We start from the raw sequence: 19,295 nt of genomic DNA, 5'->3' as shown, positions 1-19,295 counted from the left end.
TTTTCCACTTTAAGTGTAAAATTACATGAAATGTAAGGTTAGATCTATTAGTTTTTCCTTGTATATAGTAAGGGAACTCACGGTTAACAGTTATCAGTTTTTACTGTAGCATTTTTACAGTTAAAATTAGTTATTCGTACAGTGTGCTTATCAAACTTTAAAGCTGTACAATAATATGGTATACATTTTGTGACGATCTAAAGAATTGAGCAGTTGAAATGTGCTGTATAGTGTGTGTATATATATATTATATATATATATATATATATATATATATATACATTTTGTGACGGTTTTAAGTGTTGGTAATTTGTATTGTGTTTTATGGTGTGTGTGGATGTACTATATCCTTTAAATATGTTGCTGCTTTGGGTGATAATTTGTAAACAATTGCGCAGTTGAGATTTCCTATGTATATAGTATATATCGCTTGAATAGAATGCAATGAAGAGAATGCAATCGGTAGCTTTGCGATTAACTTGTGTAATACCATCTCTTAAGCATATACGTGTCTTATTACCAATGCATTCATGTTTTTCTGCTGTTTTCTCGTAGCCCCTGGAATTTTCTTTGCTTAGGCTTGCATTACGTGATGGAATGAGGGGGCGGAGTCAGCATTGTGTTACTGTTTGATTGACAGGTTTTTTTTTTTTCTGCCTCAGGGCCTGCTGAAGTTCCCATGATGTCACCGAACGGTTCCATTCCACCAATCCACGTTCCTCCTGGCTACGTCTCCCAGGTAACCGGCAGGAATGGGTCAGGGCCATGCGTCGGGGTGGCGAAACCTCTCTCGCACAATGAGGATGTGATTTCACCCCTCATAGGCGAATATCCCTTTCTTGGAAACACGTTTACAAAGTGTGATTCTAGTATGCAGCAGCCAAACAAACAACTGAACAACAGGCACAAAATTCCAAGTTGTTCATCTTAACGGAATGGTGTCAGGCCAGAGTTTGCTAAAGGTCGGCAGCAGTGACATTTCAGTAGAAAGGTCAAAAACTCTTGCAGAGAGGGCAGGAAAAAAGGTTTGAGTTGTGGGTGTAATAAATCAGTGGGAGGGTTATAATGGCACAAAGGTCACTCATGTAAATATGATTCATTAGCGCATTCCACCCGAATGTGAAGGGCAGGACCCGCACACCACTTTCTCTCTTTGAACTTCCCAACAAGATGGAAGCGTTTTAGCACAAGTGCATCAAAATGAAGTGATGATAATGCTCATTATGTGTGTAATTGTTGCTCTGTTGCCTCAGAAAATGATGGGAAATTACGTTTTATTGCACAAGCATGGGACCTCATAAGTGGCAGTTTTTAATCTCTACATAAAATTCATATGAACTAAATGTACAGTCAACATACAATATCATTCAAAAGTTTGTGGTCAGTTTTTTTTTTTTTTTTTTTTTTTTTTTTTTTGTTAGATTTTTTTTAAAGACTTATTTATGCTAATTAAAGACATCTTTTCTCACCAATAAAAACATTAATATTGTAAAATATTATTACAAATTAAAAATTATTGTAATTTCAAAAAACTCTAAAATAAAAGTTTTTCAGGATTAAGTTATTATAAGGGCCTTAACTTTCACTTTTGATAAATTGAATGCATCTATGCTCCATAAATGTATTATTTACTTTCAAAAAAATAAAAAAACCTTACTGATCCCAATTTTTTTCATTGTATTTAAACACATTACCTAATAAATAATAATGTGCCATACCTTGATACAATTAATGAGTTAATTACCTGTCCAGATATGCTTGAGTTGTATAGAATCATAGTTTCACAGTGTCTTGACATTATAATTTTAGATTTATTTTTAATGTTAGTGAATAAATCCAGAAATGGAGTTTGTAGACCTCTGAGATTAATTAATAAAATTAACATTTGATTTAAAAAATACTACTTAATACTTTAATTTACATATGAACAATTTCACATCAACAGTTAGAACTAAACTTGATCAAATTATTTAAAAAATGAATTTATTGATGTGAGCAGTTGTTGATTCTCCTGAAATCACTGTGATGTTTTTTATTTTTATTTTTATTTATTTTTTATTTTTTTATTTATTTTTTGCTTATTTTATGAGCACAAATGAACATTTGACACAATCTGTCTTTGCACGTGCCAGAATATGCAAACTCAAATATACATTTGTGCTTGTTTTCCCCACATGTCAGTATTTATCTCTGGACAAAGGTTTCCCTCTGGTTTAAAATGGAAAAGCTAATTGGTATTGGCCATCATTTTTAATTATAAATATTGCGTTAACACTTTGTAAACATTTTTGTTTACTGTTTGCCAGAAAACACCCCTCATCACTGCATCTTCAATCACTTAAATGTACATTACATCAGTTACGAACTAGAAAATATGAACTTCCCAGGAGGGCTTGAAGGTACATGCTGTGTAAGTGTTTTAATAGCTCTCTGCTTGAACCAAGAACATATTGGTTTTCCTGCAGTAAAAGCATTTTCGGTAAAAAACAGTTTTCTGCTGTCGTCAGTAACCTCACCCTCTAACCTTGGGTGACCAAGCTGGTCAGCGTGGGACAGTGAGTTGATTCTCCCATGTGAACTGTACGAGCAGATCTGTGATTCCTGTAAGCATCTTCCATGCATGCATTCCTCCAGTGGAATGTACTTGATAGCTATTCCTTTAGAAGTCCTTGTTTACTTTTGCATTCCTTGCCTTTGTTTAAAGTGGCACTGAATATCTGTGGTTGTCTCGTAACTGCTGGCACATTAGATCCGGTGTTGTTTGTCGGGTGGGGCACTAATGGCTGACATCAGAGGGCCTGTGAGGTTGGGAATTGTTTGGCTTGACGTCTGTGGATGTTTGTATTTTCAGGTTCTGGAGGACAACACAGGCTTGCGGAGGGTTGTGGTCATGCCTCATTCTGAATGTTACCCTCCGAGTTACTCTCCGGCTCTGTCCCCGAGCCACCACATTCACCCGCCATACCTGACGCACCCACACTTTATTCCGGCTTCTCATACGTCATATTATCCCCCAGTCAGCCCCGGTGATGTGCCCCCACACCAGTTCTATCAGCACCGACTGCCACCCATCTACCCGGAAGGTAAGCTTCATGGTCCACTGTAGACTAAAGGTCCTAGTCTTATTCACTTATTTAAACACATACTTCAGTGAGGATGGGCAACCGTCTCTTTGTACTGAATCATAACACTGTCCTAACCAAGCTTAACATGAAAACGAAATACCACACAAAGCTATGAAAACACAACACAACCAGTCTGAACATTCATTACCAGTGAAAAGTTGGGACATGCTTGAATGAATATTTAATTTTAAGAAACTATTTTCTTATTCTTAAATGAATGAAATCCATTTTGTAGACTAATATACATTTTAAACTAAATATGACATTTTATATATATATAGAGAGAGAGACAGAGAGAGAATTTTTTTGTAAAATATTTTAATGTACAACACGCATTTTTTTAATAAACAATTTTATTGAACTTGTACTATAATTGCATTTTTGTTTAAGTCTCATGTGGTCATATGTGTATACAAATGCAACACAAAATTATTTTTTTAGAATAGAAAAATATATATCTAAAATCTGTGAATTGCTTTTAGTTTTCATTTATTTGCATTTGTGTGCTCACATATACAGTGCTGAATAAAATTTCTTTTGTGGACAAATATAAATTGTATGTTGAATATAAAATGTTATTAATATTAAATATATAATGTATTTTATAATGTTATTTATATAAATGTAATTTGATTTATTTGACATTTTTGTCGTCGTGTATACTGAATATGAAATATATTATTATATGAAATCATTTTTCATATATGAATTTCTTTGTTGTACTAACATTTTAAATCATATTTATGCACATTGCTGCACAAAATTAGATTTGTGGACAAATAAAAATTGTGTAGTGAATAAAAAATATACTACATTTTATATATTATAACATTTAAGACTTTTTTTTACATATTACATATTTTTTATATATATTATAACATTTAAGACTTTTTTTACATATTACATATTTTTTATATTATAACATTTAAGACTTTTTTTACATATTACATATTTTTTATATTATAACATTTAAGACTTTTTTTACATATTACATATTTTTATATATTATAACATTTAAGACTTTTTTACATATTACATATTGTTTACATATTATAACATTTTTACTTTTTTATTAAAATATATTTTAAATATTTTAAAATATTTTGTTTTTTTAAAAAAACATTAAGAAAGCTTAGCTTAATTTTAAGAAAATTAAGCTAAAATCGTTTAAGTAATATATTAAGAGTTTTGATTTATTTAACATCATTGTGCTTATGTATACACAACGCTGCTTAAAACACTTTTGTAGACTAGAATATAAATTGTGTATTGAATTTTGTAAACTTAATTTGAAAAAACAGTATAAAGTATACCAGTAATTATGTTTTACATAAATATTATGTTGCTTTATTTAACATTTTTGTGCTCATGTGTATGCAACGCATTTGCTTTCTGCTTTCTATAGTGTAATTGCAATCTTTGCCTTATCTCAGAGATCATCCCGCTGTATAACATCTCCACTTTCATGGGTCATGAGGAGTACTGTAAACCTCCACCCAAGAAGCTCAAACAGCCGGTGGAGCGTACAAGTCTAAGTCAGGTCACCAGCCCGCTGTCCAACAGCTACAAGAACACCACGGCCTGCACCACCACCGCTAACGGCTACGGCAAGAGCCACAGCAGCCCTGGAGGAGGAGGAGGAGGAGGAGGAAGCCCTGGCAACAAAAGGCCAGATCGAAGAGCCAGAGGAAGCCCCAAACACTCAGACACCGAGCCACAGGGTGAGCTAAGTCCAATTTAAAACTCCTCTAATTTAAGAGACATCTTGCTGATTTTGTCATATTTTCATACAGCTGAGAGCAAAAACAAAGGATACTTCCAGTGTCAGCTGGACTTAAATAAAAGCAGTCTCTGTTGAGATGAGTCAACAATCTTGTCCACTTATGTTGACTTTAAAGTCTCATTTCCATGAAGCTTTATGGGTCCTTACCTCTAAGCCTTTGTTTTTGAGCTGTTATATCAGTGTCAGCGCTTACTCTTAGTGTGACACACATGCACATTGAATAAACAGTAAATAGTGCGAGTGTGAATGTAGAAGAGCGCCCACTACTGGTGGAATACAGTCAGTCGCTTGAATGAAATAGGCTGGGAATAGCATACTAAAAGTGCTATTACTGCTGCTGCTGGAGTATATAGTTGTGTGCAGGACCGTTCGAATGTTTGGGGTCAGTAGTATTTCTGTTTCTAATAAATGCTGTTAATATCAACGATTCATCAATGAATCCTGCAAAAAAATAAAAATAAAAATCACAGTTTCCACAAAAATATTAAGAAGCACAACTGTTCCCAACACTGTTAATAATAAAAAATGTTACTTGAGCACCAAATTATTTTACCATATGCGTTTCTCCAAAAAATATATTTTTTCCTCATTTATATAATTATTTATAAATTTAATTCTTGGCTTATTTGATAAAACTTAAAGGTCAGAACTTAATTAATCAATAATAATTAATAAAAATATAGATTTATTTCCTAAATGTGTCATTTTTAAAAATATTAAAATAATTGAAAAATATTGAAATGATTCTTATTTTTATTTAGTGTCATTTATTACAACAAAACTCTAAATGTTTATCTTTAACTGTTGTTTTAATAGATAAAGATACTATAACAATTCATGTTTAGGCTTTAACTAAATTTTCTGACTGATTTAAAAATTTGTTGAATCATACTATGCTGGTTATGCTATATGGTTGTATGTCTTTTTTAGTTTTATTTTGCGTTGCTCAGCCTTTCTCATTATCTTCACTGCAGCATCCATTTAGCTGTAAGGAAGAATCAGTTCTTGATCACCAATCTGAGTGCACAGTATTTATTTCAAGTATATAGTATACTATACAGTAAGCTTAAAGAATTCCAAATAGCCAATTATTCCAATAAGGGATGTAGCTGTACTGGGATCAGATGGTGGATGAATGTGGAACACATGTTGCATGAGATGCAGTAGATTCCAGAATTCTCTGTATCATCCTTTCCTTTTCTTTCATCTTCCCTGTGAAAACGGCTCGCTGTTTTCCTCTTTGTTCTTTAATGTCTTATCTTACCCTGGTCTTTGTTCTTGTGAACCTTTGGTTCCCATGCCTCTGTGTCTGTGTGTGTTACAGAGAGAGAGAGAGTGTGTGTGTGTGTGTGTGTCTGTAATCTGTCTGTGGTGAAACCACGGTGCATAATGAGACACAGATCTCTTCCTGTCTGAAGTGACAGCACAAGTCTGGTCCGTGTTAAAATGCACAGGGAAAAGGCACGGCAAATTAAATCAAGAGACGAGAAGACGAGCTGTTCCTGTGGAGAATGTCTGAGAAGATGCTCAGATCTGGGTGAAATGCATGACATCAGACGTTTAGACTTGGTCTTCAGTCTCCGGCAGTGTTCAGGACTTTGCTGTGGCTTGTCAACAAACTACTCATAATTTAAACATGTGAAGTACTGTATTACAAAAATTAGCGACGTTTCTCAGTTTTCTGCTGAAATGTAGTTTGTAAAATCACTTTACTTCTCAAAATTGTTTTCCAACACTGTCGGGACTCCTTTGAATCCAATGAGTAATTCAAGATCCCTTTGACCTGTTTTTAATCCATACATGGAGTGGAATCTCTAATTTTTCCACTCTTTTCCCTCTTCCTCTAATAAAATAAAGAATCTACTGAAAACATCCTCTGTCTCTCAATCCCAACAACATCTTATTGGGGGAAAACCATGGAGGTCAGTGAGGGGTGATGTTGCCATGACTTCATCGCAGTGATGACTCATTGCAGGAGCCCCTCGGGCCCCATAAGAGCCAGACCTATGAACCTCACTCCCCGACAGACATTTTCCGACCCGGCTCAGGCCCAATCCGACAGCCCCATCCATCAAGATGTCTCTATTGCCTCTGATCTGTTTCTCTGTCTGGTGATACTGAATTTATGTTCTGTGTATTTTTTTTTCTCTTTGCAAATAAGCATGAGGATGTTACAGACACATACACACTCTGATTTATGACAGATAGGAGACGGATGGCTACATTTAATGTGTTTTCTGTGCAGATCATGATGTGGACACAAGACGAGTTCAGGCTGTGCCATCAGGAATGGACAAGCCGCAGGTGAGTGATTTTAAATCATGTCATCTCACAAATCTCGTTTCTGCAGACGGTTCAGTGAATCAAAACCCACCAGTGTTGCCAGTTATTGTTTTATTTTTCCTGCAGGACTATTGCTCCACTATAAATATTCTAGAATTTTTCGAAAGCATTACATTACTTTTTTTTTTTTTGCATAAGGGATATAAACAAACACCAAACGCTAAGTTTTAAACTATTTAAAACATTGTTTAAATGACACCTCAGATCCCACGTGCTTGTTAAGGAGAGTTATTGTTTCCTCTCTAAACAGATGTGGGATTTTTGCATGGTGGACGATAAAATTGGTTAGGGAAATCATATAAACTTGACTTGAGTCTAGGGATTAGATAAGATTATCAAAGAGTAGGGTGACCATACATCCCTTTTTACATATTTGTGAAAGGTAATGCGTGCAGTTATTATACATAATTGACCAATCGTGGCATGCGAAATGATGGGATCTACAGAGAATGATCAAAGCAATGCAAATTCACACACATACAGTATAATGTATGAGTAGTGTAGAAACATTTTTTTTTTTTTTTTAAAGGATATTTTTTTTTAAAGGATGTGTGCTTTATAATAGGTGTGTTGGATAATATATAGCAACCATCCAGAACACCCTAGAAACCTCATAATAATGTGTAAAACCCACTCTGCACTTAGCAACCACATAAGGACTCCTGAGACATGAGGATTGTAATTGTTTAGAGATGGTCAGAATGAAGCATTTCCATTTTCGTTCACGAGGGGGCAGCAGCTGTTAATGAATGGCTTAATGGTTCATTGATTGGTCACATCAGTATGTTTTTCTCATCTCTGCTGCATAATCTTTCATAATCTTTGTCCCTTTCTTTGAGTGGGAACGCATGTCATATATGCTTTTAAAATGTGATATTAATATACAGGAGACCAAAAAAGAATATATAGAATACATTGATTATCAAAGAATATATATTGAAAATATATCATCATTAGATTGCTTTAGATGTGGTATTTGTTCTGGTTTACAGATGTAACTGAAACATGTTCATATTTGTGATGAATTGTGAAAACTGATGGCATATAAATAATATCCAAAATGGCTCAGAAAAGTGCAGTTAATTCTGATATAAGGTCTGACATCATTGGTGTAGATGCCATATGGGTTAATGTTTTGCTATCCAGTACATTTCGTTATATTAACCCCCTTTTTGTGTAAAGATAATAGTCACAATTGCCTTTAATTGTCATGTTCCTCTGACCTAATCAGATACCAGCAAATACACTTTGAACTTTTCACCCTCTGTTCTATCACAAAGTAGACACACACTCTTTCTTCAATATAGTAATGTTGTTTCTGTTCAAGGTCAGGTCGACCCCTTCAGAAATGCACTATAGAAAATATAATAAAGCAAATTGAAGTAAACAACTGACAGGAGTGTGCCACTACAATGAGTACAGCAGAGAATGTAATGTTAAAAAGAAAATGTTTTATATTTGAGGTCTCCGAGACCTGGTAATGTTTTTCACTGAGAATGTCTGATATCAAGTATTTTTGAATATATCTTTTAAGAGAATTATTATATTGTATTATATTATATTATATAAACATTTTTATTATTATTGAATATTTTTGAGATAATATATTATTACATTTTTAGATATGTATTTATTTTAATGTATTTTATATTATGTATTTCGCATAGATCGAGTAACTGAACATAGACTTTATTACCATTTAAGTCTCTTTTTTGTGTGTATTATCAAGATGATAACAAGTTTTCCTGCTTTTTTGTGCTTCTTTCTGTTATCTCACCCTAAAAAATCTAATTTTTATTCTACACAAGAAACTGTTTCTGCTTTCCTGATTGGTGCTGTGGCATTACAGTTTCATAAATGAAGCATTTTTCAGTGTCTTTCGTCATGATCAGTTCCTGTAACGTTTTACTAATGCAGCCGACGCTTAGATGTTTGTGAAGATACTCCTTATAGCTCTAGCTTTCATTCTTTACTAATACAAAATCGCTTGGTTTGAATGCAAAACAGCAAGTGTCAGATAAATAGTCTGGTCTGCTGTGACCGAAGCCTCTTCAGACACAGATGTTTTTGTTTTGTGAATGAGCAACTGTGGAGGACGTCAGCTGCAGGGTGCTCTGACTGATGCTTCATTCACTGAAGACGAACCTGCAGTAGCCTTGGCACCCGAATTAAGTACTATTTACAGCAGCCTAGATTTATTGATGTACCAGACATCATAAATAACTGGGAATTGCAATTCAAATGGGCCTGCCTTTCAGGTGTCTTACTTTATTTTGAACTTTTAGTCTTCTCCCAGACTCTTATCTGCAAATTGTTTTGGACTGTCATTCTTGTTGTACAGCCTTTTATACATATGCTAATTAAAAATAAATAAATAAATCTTGAAATATTTTCAGCAATATTAATAAAAAACATTATTGTATTGCAAATACAATTTGCAAAAAATATATTGCGTAAATTATTATATGTATTATATATATTATTATTATTTGTATTTTTTTATTTTTACTTTTGGATTTGGAAGTAAAATTTCAGGCAGTTATGTTTTGTAATAAAACTTTAATCTGTCTGTATTTTGGGCCCTCAGGTGTCTAACGTACAGTCCCGCTCCGCGCTTGTGTCATGGACGTCTGTTTCTGTATCGGGATCATCTGGACGGGTCCCTTCCTGTGGTTACGAGCTCCAGCTCAAGGACAAGGGCAGAGACGGGAAATACAAGGTTGTGTATAGGTAAGGGACACTTTTTAGATGCATAATTTTATTGATGCATGTGTTCTGAATCACTGAAGCTATTTGTTTTCATTCATTAGTATAGTTACATAACATTCTTCCCCATGCGGTTAAGAAAAAATCCTCATGTAAGTCTGCAGCTTTGCCTTATTTATTTTTTTTGGTCCCTGGAGCAAAGCATACAGGCTATTATGAATTGATTGGAAAACTGAAGGAGGTTTTAAAGAATGCTTCACCCATCTACTACCACAAACAGACTTTCACTCTCAGTCTGTCTCTGTTTCAGTGGTGAGGAGCTCCAGTACACCCTCAATGACCTCAGACCAGCCACAGACTATCACGTCAGGTGAGAGCAGTTTCACATTTGCATTTATTCATTTAGCACACACTTTTAACCAAAGCGACTCACAAATGAGGTGTAGCGCTCCATTAGCTGACCACTTTGAATTTCATTTGAGTGCTGAAGAGAGATGAATGCCCTGATATCCTGTTAAAGATATTAAAGATTTGAACTTAAATATGAGCATTTTTTGCATTTGAACACTTACATTAAACAGCACAGTACTGGTACAGAGTGTTCTTCTTGTAACTACAGTGGATACAGCATTCAAATACATTGGTATTGCTAAATGATTCATTTCAAATGACAACAGCAGATTTTCTGAAATATTCTTGAACTACTAATTGGGAAATTCTCACCATGTGTGTCTTACAGAGTAAGCACAGTGTGTAACTCAGTAAAGGGTCCGAGTTCGGATGCGAGGGCCTTCACTACCCACAGTGACCCTCCTGATACCCCTCTACCCCCCAGACTGTCCCATCGCACCAAGAGCTCCCTCACATTACAGTGGAAGGTATGTATGACATAATTGTATTGAATTTTGTATTATTGTGCAGAGTTTCTACAACCATTCATATATCTTAGGGTCAAACTGTATTACTTAGTAATATAGTTTAGTAAAATTAGTTTATGGTGACTTATTAATAATTAATGGAATTACTAACTGAACATTACACATTTCTTCATGCCAAGAAAAAAACCTTAACTGTAGTAAAATCATTGTAATGCATCACCTCCTGGCAGTAGTCACACATTGTAAAATAATTAATTATAAAAATATAAATTTTTGCTTAGTGTTGATAGTAATGATGGATTTACATTTATATATATATAGGCTGAGGGATTAAAAAAAAAAGAAATTAATACTTTTATTGAGCAAGGAAGTATAACATTTTTCATTCATTTTTAATGTTGCATTTTAAAATATATTCAAATAGAAAACAGCTGTTTTAAATTGTAACAATATTTTACAGTATTACTGTTTATACTAAAATAAATGCAGCATTGGTGAGCATAAAAGACTTCTTTCAAAAACATAAAAAAAAACTTAATAACAGCAACCTTTTTTTTGTTAGGAAGTGTATATATGATTTTTTTTTTTTTTTTTTTGTAATTTCTTATTTTAATTTCAGCCCCCTGCGGACAACGGCTCAAAAATCACCAATTATGTTCTAGAATGGGATGAGGTATGTATCACCTCTCTAAATAAATTTGGTTATATCCTGTGTGTGCCATCTACTCGTATTATTCAGCTGAGTTTTCTTTCTTTCTCATTTCCTCTCTATTATTTGCCTTCCTTCTTTGGCTGTGATGTTTTTTTCCTCGTCCCCATGGCATGAGATGTTGGTCCTGTGGCGACTGAGGCTTTAACCGACTGTTCCGCTTTACGCCATAGTCTGTCTACTTCAGTTATTTTCATTTACCCAAAGCTTTTCTGACTCATTAAGAGTTCATTAAAACTCCTCATCTGTGGCTGTGCGGCTCCAGAAGTGTCTGAAGATGCTGGCAGCTGTTCTTCCCCACCGAATCCATTCAGAATACCTCTGCATTTAACCTTAATTAAATACCGGCTCCTGTTGTTGTGATAATTAGCACAGCTTCCAGCAGCAATTTTGTTGTTGTTGTTGTTCTTCTTTTCATTTAAAGAGTGTTCTGTTCTGACACAGCATATCCTTTTCTCCATGTTTTTAGATGTTTGTGTTGTTCTTGTCATCCTATTTGTCATAGACTGTGTTGCTTTATTCTTGTTTCTTTTCCAGGGGAAGAAAAACAGCATTTTTCGTGAATATTACGTTGGACACCAGCGACACTGCAAAGTAATGAGGTTGTGCCCTGCTGTTGGGTACACATTTCGAGTGGCAGCACTAAATGATATTGGCACCAGGTTTGTTTATTTTTCTGTCTCCTACAAAAAAAAAACTTTTTTTTTTTTTAATTAAATTATAACCAGTAATACCCAGTGCTGGGAAGGTTACTTTGGAAATATAATAGGTTACCCTATTTAAAATGTTATAAGCAGTTTAACTATTATAATTACTTTATTAATGTAACTGATTACTTTTCTACATTTCTAATGGATGTTTTCAACTGTTAATCAGTTAATGGAAAATATTCAGATGTGACCCCCTTTGTAATCGTACATAAGTAACTGTAATTTAATTACACAATTTTTTTCTCAGTAACTGCTAATGGATTACAGTTATATTATTTTGTATTAATACTATGTAAAGTTGTTACATGCAAGTAGTTACCCCCCAACACTGATAATACCATATGTTGCTTTATTTTATTTTATTTTATTTTATTTTATTTTATTTTATTTTATTTTATTTTATTTTATTTTATTTTATTTTAATTTTTCTATTTATTTTATTTAATTAATTTAATTTATTATTTATTTTAACTATTTCTTTTAAGGTGACATAGTTACATGTGTTTACTATAGTAATAACAGTAAAGTATGCATAATTAAAAGCAACTAACCCTAAAACCAAACCCTAACCCTACAGGAAATACATGTGGTTAATTAATATTACAAAGTACTTATTTGTGCTATTACACTGTAACAGTGTCAACTTAAAAAAATGTACCCTATTATTTTATTTGATTTATTTTAGCAAGATAATTCTGTTATTTTTGAAGTACCTTGGATTACCATCAAAACATCATAGTAAATAAATATAATATTTTTTTTAGTTATACCATTTTAAGATACCGAGATAAGTTTACCATTTCAAGATGCTGCCATAGTACTTATTTTTGAGGTGTAGGTGAAATATTGTGTTTTAAATTGTTTTATGATTTACTGAAAAAAGTCAATATTTATAAATATAACCCAGCAGCCTATGTGCTTTTAGTTGTACGCAATTTAATAGAATTTTGGCCCTGTGGTGTCTTGGTGTTTAATGGTGCGGTAAATGAGAAAATTCTCCTCACTACTCACTGTGAGTGAAAGAAAGTCCAAACAATTTATAACTTTGTGCTTCTCACACGCTTTGATGATATATAGATATGTCGTATAATCTTTATAGGATGGGAAAGGATGGGATTTATTAGTTTTCATGAATATAATGTTTTTTTCTGCAGTGGATTCAGCACAGAAGTCCTCTTCTACACCACAGGAAGTCTCCCGCAGACGTCCTTACCTCCGCGGCTGGTACAGACAGGTCCATCCTGGGTTACACTGGAGTGGACGCGACCAAACAGCTGCAGTACCGAGGAGGTCGTCACATACACCCTGGAGATGCAGGATGAGACCAAGGTGTTGAATTCACCCCTACTGCCCCATCCCATATTTCCCCTGAGCCCTTGTGCAGGATTTATTATGGCTTTCTGTTGTCATAATATCTACCAAAAATAGATTTTCTCAGTGTTACACACTGGATGTCATGTCTCTTAGCTGTTTTTACTGGTTTCTAGTTAATTGCCCTTGCCCACAGTTGTCAGAGTAAATGGGCTCTTCTGGATCCATGACTTATACCTGGCGTGTTTCACACCTCAGGCTGATGTGCCATCCAAATATATTAAAGATATTTCATGTATGTATATGTAAATATATATGTATACATGTCCATATTATGTATACATGTCCATATTAATTAATTTTAATCTTAATTTTATCTATCAGCAATTGGTTGGATCATTAAAAACATTTTAAAATGCCAGATTGTAGCGGAAATTTTGAAAAATAAGAGGCATTGGTGATGTCATCCAACAAAAAAAGTTGTTTCAGAGGCAGAGCAAATTCATGTTTAGGACAGGACTAGCATTTGTCCAAACAATTATTGCGCATTATTCTTTTTGATTTTCGCTTGTTGCACAGAACTGACACAATTCCTCACTTCAATCTGTTTGTCAGCCTCAGTGAAGTATTTATAAGTGCAAGACAATGATGTAGACAGCCCTTTAAAGCAAAACTGGGAGTAAGTGTTCCATTCTTCACTTCCTGACACCTAATGGACAATGTGTTTTTGGCAGGGACTGGACTTCCAGGCAGTTTACAGCGGTTTGGAGCTGAACCGTAAGGTGGAGTCCCTAAGAAGGAACACACAGTACAAATTCAGGGTGAGTGAAGCATGTTAATGGTCCGACAGCTAATGAGTGAAGCATGTTAATGGTCCGATTAGCCAAAAAAACTAAGGATTTTATTTATTATATTTATGCATTATTTTGATTTACAGTTACTGCTTCCTTTCATTCTTATACACAAACAAACCATCCATACTAGTGTTTAACTACAGCTTTAGAAAAGCACATGTTCCCAAAGCACCTTTGCTTTCTCATTTCCTTCTTTCACTAATAAGGCAATTAGTGATAATCTAATGAACTTCAGTTTCTCCGCTAACCTGAAGCTGTTTCTTAGATCCAGCGGTTGTTGGGGGAAGGTGAATTGATTTCCCGAGGTGGTGTGTTAAAGGCTTTTAGTCTAATCTCTGAGTAGCCCGGGAACAATGTGTTAGCATTATCAGGAGAGAAAGACACTTCTGAGAGGATCTGAATATCGCTCCCTGCGATGCTGCAGGTGATTGGGACGCAAAAGTCATATTGTCTAGTACACAAAAGTGTGTCCTTAAGTCTTCAAACACCACCTTTGTTATCTGCTTTTCACTGATATCGTCTGAGGTCACTCTGGATTCTCAGAGGTGCTGGGACTGGAACACTGCAATACTGAATACTGCGCAGTCTAAAAATTAATATAGTTATTCTGCATTTTTAATCTTTAATAATTAATACATTTGGCAGTCCAATGAAATCATGAGACAAAAACAAATTTTTTTTTTACTTCTAGTTAATTAATCACACTAGATAAGGAAAAAGAAGAGTATTTGATTGTAGGATACAGTACTGCATGCAGTAATACAAAAGTTTTGTTTTGTTTTTAAAGAAAATTATAAATATATGGGTACTATACTGCAGAAGTAGTTGTATGGTGGTATGCTTCACCTTGTGTGGTCTTCTAACATCTCTCTTAACTGTCGCCCCCTACAGCTCATCATTTGTAGTGGCGAGTGGTGCAGTGCACCGAGCTCTTTGCTTGTGTGTAAGACGACCCCAGACAGACCCGGACCCCCTGTGAATCCTGCAGTAAACACTGTCACATATCACAGCTTCTGTGTGACATGGGGTAGGAACATCTTTAAGACAGCATTTCAGAAAGTTTTATTAATGTCCATTTATCATCATATTCTCATCTTTACTGTTTTTTGTTTTTGTTTTGTTTTTTTCTTTTTTACAATTAAATCAGAACCTCCACAAGATGATGGTGGATCTGGAGACTTGACGTATGTCTTGGAGATATCAGAAGGGAATTCGGAAGGTGTCTCTGAAGGTTTCATAATTTAATTCAAGTTTTAACAGTATGAAAACCCCTCAAATATTTACCTTTATTTGATGACAGATGGGTGAAACTGACTAGAACATGTCCACATCCCCACAAAAGAAAATAAGTGGTGGGGGAAAGTATTTTGTAGAAATATTTTAGGACCATTATTATTTATTTTATTATTTTATATTTTAGGACCATTATTATTTATCATTATTATTATTTTGTATTGTCACATACCAAAACAAAACATGATGATGTACAAATAAATAAAACTTTTAATATTTTATTTTATTTTTGGTTATGACAAAATTAAGGGGCAAAATGTGCTTAATTATCATTAAAATAATGCGTAAATTATCAAAATTTAGTAAGAATCTCTTATGCTTAGCAAGGCTGCATTTATTTAATCAAAAACAGCAGTATTGTGAAATATTATTATAGTTTAAAATATATATTTTATATTTTATTCCTGTAATGGCAAAGCTGAATTTTCTGCATCCATTACTCCAGTCTTTAGTGTCACATGATCCGTCAAAAGTCATTCTGATATACTGATTTTCTGCTCAAGAAACATTTATTATTCATTTTAAAAACCGTTGTACTGCTTATTATTTTTGTGGAAACTAGTAAAAAGCCAAAAAAACACATACATAGTTTGAACTAGATTTTTTATGTGACAATGATTTAATCCGTCCTTGCTAAAAGTATTGATTTCTAAAATAAATAAAAAATTACTGACCACAAACTTTAATGAATAATCATTTTCTTTCAGTAGTATAGTTTGTATTCTTTTCTTTTTATTTTGATGTGAAATATGCCTCTAATACTGTATGTTCCTGACAGGTCCAGTGAGATATTTGAGATATTTAATTCATCTGTGTCTTTTTCAGAGAGGCAGTGGGCAACTCTCTATAGAGGACCAGAGAGGAAACATTTGTGTGAGGATCGAAAACCAGCAACAAGCTACTCCTTGAGACTCAGCTGTGTGAATGTGGGGGGGCAAAGCCAGGTATAAGAACATTACCATGTTCATTTACTGATTCCCAAGCTGATTCATGAAATGAAGTCTAAGTGTACTTATTGTGTTTACTCAATGTATTGCTTGTGCAGTGCTCAGATGACTTGACGGTGTGCACTCATATCCCGCCCCCTGGCCGCTGTCAACCCCCAAGTATCGTGGGTAATGTCAAACACAAAGAGATGACCTTGCAGTGGGGTGAGGCTGTTATTTTTCTTTATATCCTTTTATTCTCTTTTGCCGCTTAGAGAAAACTGGTTGTCTAAAAATGGCTTTGCATTCATCAAATGTCATTTAAAACTGATATTTATGACCCTATTCAACAAATCACTCAATTCGAAGTGCAGTTAAAAAGAAGCTGAAGGACTCTTGTCTGCTTTTAGATTAATTATGTTTGTTACCAGCTCAACAGGTGAACTTTTTTCAACAGGTGATGGATTTATAGTTCTGGAACTCTATTGAAGTCTAAAGTTCAATTTACCCAGAATGCACCTGGACCAACTGAAAGCTTTGCACCTATTTTTTTTTTTGGGCCGTCCATGCATTACATCACCCTATTTAGTGTGTGGGTTTGTTGTGTGCATGTGTTTGAGTTAACCAGAGATAAAATGCACTTGTTTGTTAGCGATTATACTCCTGACTCACTGTTTTTGAGTGAAGGTGGGCTCATTTAAGAGGCTGAATCCGGTCTATAAATAACTGTGAAATAGCAGTGCTGATTTCAGCCATCCACGCTGACTCTCAGAGCTCCACGCCGCTCGGACAGCAGGCGTGAGCTTCCCTGCATGTTCTCCATCACTGCAATTGATCGGTTCCTTCCTGTAGCCAGTTAGCCGCAGGGTTGTAGAGAGGACTGAGAATGTGTTTTGGTTTGGAGAGGATGGTGGCAGATGGATGTCTTCTGAGGTCATCATAAAGTCTTAGTCTGGGGCATGTGAGCATAACTGCATAACTGTAACTGGAGAAGTGCATTGTGGATTCACACCAACAGGGCTGTTGCAACAAAACAGTGACTCTGTTTTGCAAAATAGGCTTTTTTGAAATAATTAAGAAAATGCTTCTTTTCGGCTCACATCCCTTGTCAATTAAAAAAAAGTATTATTATGATTTTCGTAATCATATGTAATTTAATTGTAATACAATTTAAATAATAATAATATACAATTATTTTAATATTGCAAAATACAGTTTTAGCAATTAATCATGATAATAATTCATAAAATTATATTTATCCTCTTGCTTTTCAGCTTACCTCCCATGTCAATCTTAAAAAGTATTATTGTATGCCCTTTTCTAATTAATATATAATTTATATAATTAAATTGTAATTTTAAAATTATAATTATCCTCTTGCTAACTTACCTCCTAGATCACAATGGTTTGAATGAATGAATAGTAATAATAATATATTTTTTAATGTTTTGCAACGTAGGCCTTTTGATTTATTAATATTAATTAATAAAATGCTTCTTCATAATTATTATTATTAATATTAATATTGAAATATACAATTTTAGCAATTGCTCATAATAATAATTAATAAAATTATAATTATCCTCTTGCTAACTCACCTCCTAGAACACAATTGTTTGAATTAATAATAATAATAATAATAATAATTATTATTATTATTATTACACTTAACTCACCTCTCTGTGGAACCATGTTTCTCACAATTTAGACAGAATTCCATGCTTATATCTCTCAATTCCTAGTTTATATCTCACAAATGTTAAAAAATAAATAAATCCTAAAAATGAGATAAAAAGGTTTTTATTACGGTTTTTCTGAGGTGGAAACAAGAACCAGAATTGCGAGATGTAAACTCAGAATTCAGAGGAAAAAAGTTAAAATTGCCACTCAGGATGTGTGAAACAGTCCTAATGGTGTGATCGTGTATACTTGACTGGAGTGATGGATTATGCTTTGACTTTTTCACTTTTAAATGATTGCTTATTGTTCCATCTCCGTCTCTGTTTCTCCCATTTACCCATCATTCTTTGTTTCTCCAGATGGTCCTTTGTGTGGTGAAGAGAGTGAAAATGTGGAGTTTAGCTTGGAAATGTGTGCAATGGAGGAGGGTTCGGAGCCAACAGAGGTGTACTGTGGATGCAAAGCAGAGTGCACTGTGGGTAATTTGCTCCCTGGCACCACCTACAGGTTCCAAGTTCGTGCAGCCAACAGTGCTGGGGTAAGTAATCATGCATGCATGATCCAGCTATTTATGCATAATCTGGCCCTTTATGAATGATCTGGCTCTTTAATATATGAAACACAGAACAAACTACTTGAAATCCAATTAATTAAAAAAAAAAAGGTTTTAATAACATTTCAAACCAAATGGATGTTCTTTGGATTGGATTATAAACATATTATTTTTTAGTTGAGTTTTTTCCTGTTCATACTACAACAAACTAAGCGACAGATTAGTGTCATTGTCAGTTTCAAAATCTATTAAAATTGTAAATAGTTAATTGAAAATAAAATCTAAATTTTAAAATGTAAATCTTAAGCTTAATTTAAAAAAATTTAAATACTTGGCATTTTAATTTTTTATTTTTTTTTTATGTTAAAGTACTAAATTACTAAAACTAAAACTGAAATAAAAATAGTTTTATGGAAATATAAAA

The 19,295-nt window shown here is 34.0% G+C and overlaps 1 protein-coding gene across 2 annotated transcripts in view; it reads left to right on the top strand.

Moving 5' to 3' along the window:
• fndc3bb (fibronectin type III domain containing 3Bb) overlaps nt 1-19,295 on the top strand; it is a 64,408-nt gene that overhangs the window by 30,429 nt on the left and 14,684 nt on the right. The window contains exons 4-19 of one of the 2 annotated variants that reach the window (XM_042752488.1): nt 663-739; nt 2,852-3,083; nt 4,559-4,846; nt 7,154-7,212; nt 9,839-9,981; nt 10,268-10,327; nt 10,697-10,835; nt 11,455-11,508; nt 12,082-12,206; nt 13,409-13,583; nt 14,300-14,386; nt 15,311-15,446; nt 15,567-15,638; nt 16,538-16,656; nt 16,758-16,863; nt 18,678-18,856. In XM_042752488.1, coding sequence (XP_042608422.1) covers nt 663-739; nt 2,852-3,083; nt 4,559-4,846; nt 7,154-7,212; nt 9,839-9,981; nt 10,268-10,327; nt 10,697-10,835; nt 11,455-11,508; nt 12,082-12,206; nt 13,409-13,583; nt 14,300-14,386; nt 15,311-15,446; nt 15,567-15,638; nt 16,538-16,656; nt 16,758-16,863; nt 18,678-18,856 — 2,051 coding nt within the window. Of the gene's footprint in view, nt 1-662; nt 740-2,851; nt 3,084-4,558; nt 4,847-7,153; nt 7,213-9,838; nt 9,982-10,267; nt 10,328-10,696; nt 10,836-11,454; nt 11,509-12,081; nt 12,207-13,408; nt 13,584-14,299; nt 14,387-15,310; nt 15,447-15,566; nt 15,651-16,537; nt 16,657-16,757; nt 16,864-18,677; nt 18,857-19,295 lie in introns of both variants that reach the window. The other variant, XM_042752486.1, reaches the window with a different exon arrangement.

Source organism: Cyprinus carpio, chromosome B24, assembly GCF_018340385.1.
Source record: "Cyprinus carpio isolate SPL01 chromosome B24, ASM1834038v1, whole genome shotgun sequence".
NCBI lineage: Eukaryota > Metazoa > Chordata > Actinopteri > Cypriniformes > Cyprinidae > Cyprinus > Cyprinus carpio.
Note: the sequence above shows the minus strand (reverse complement) of the source record. Positions and strands in the feature narration are given on the sequence as shown.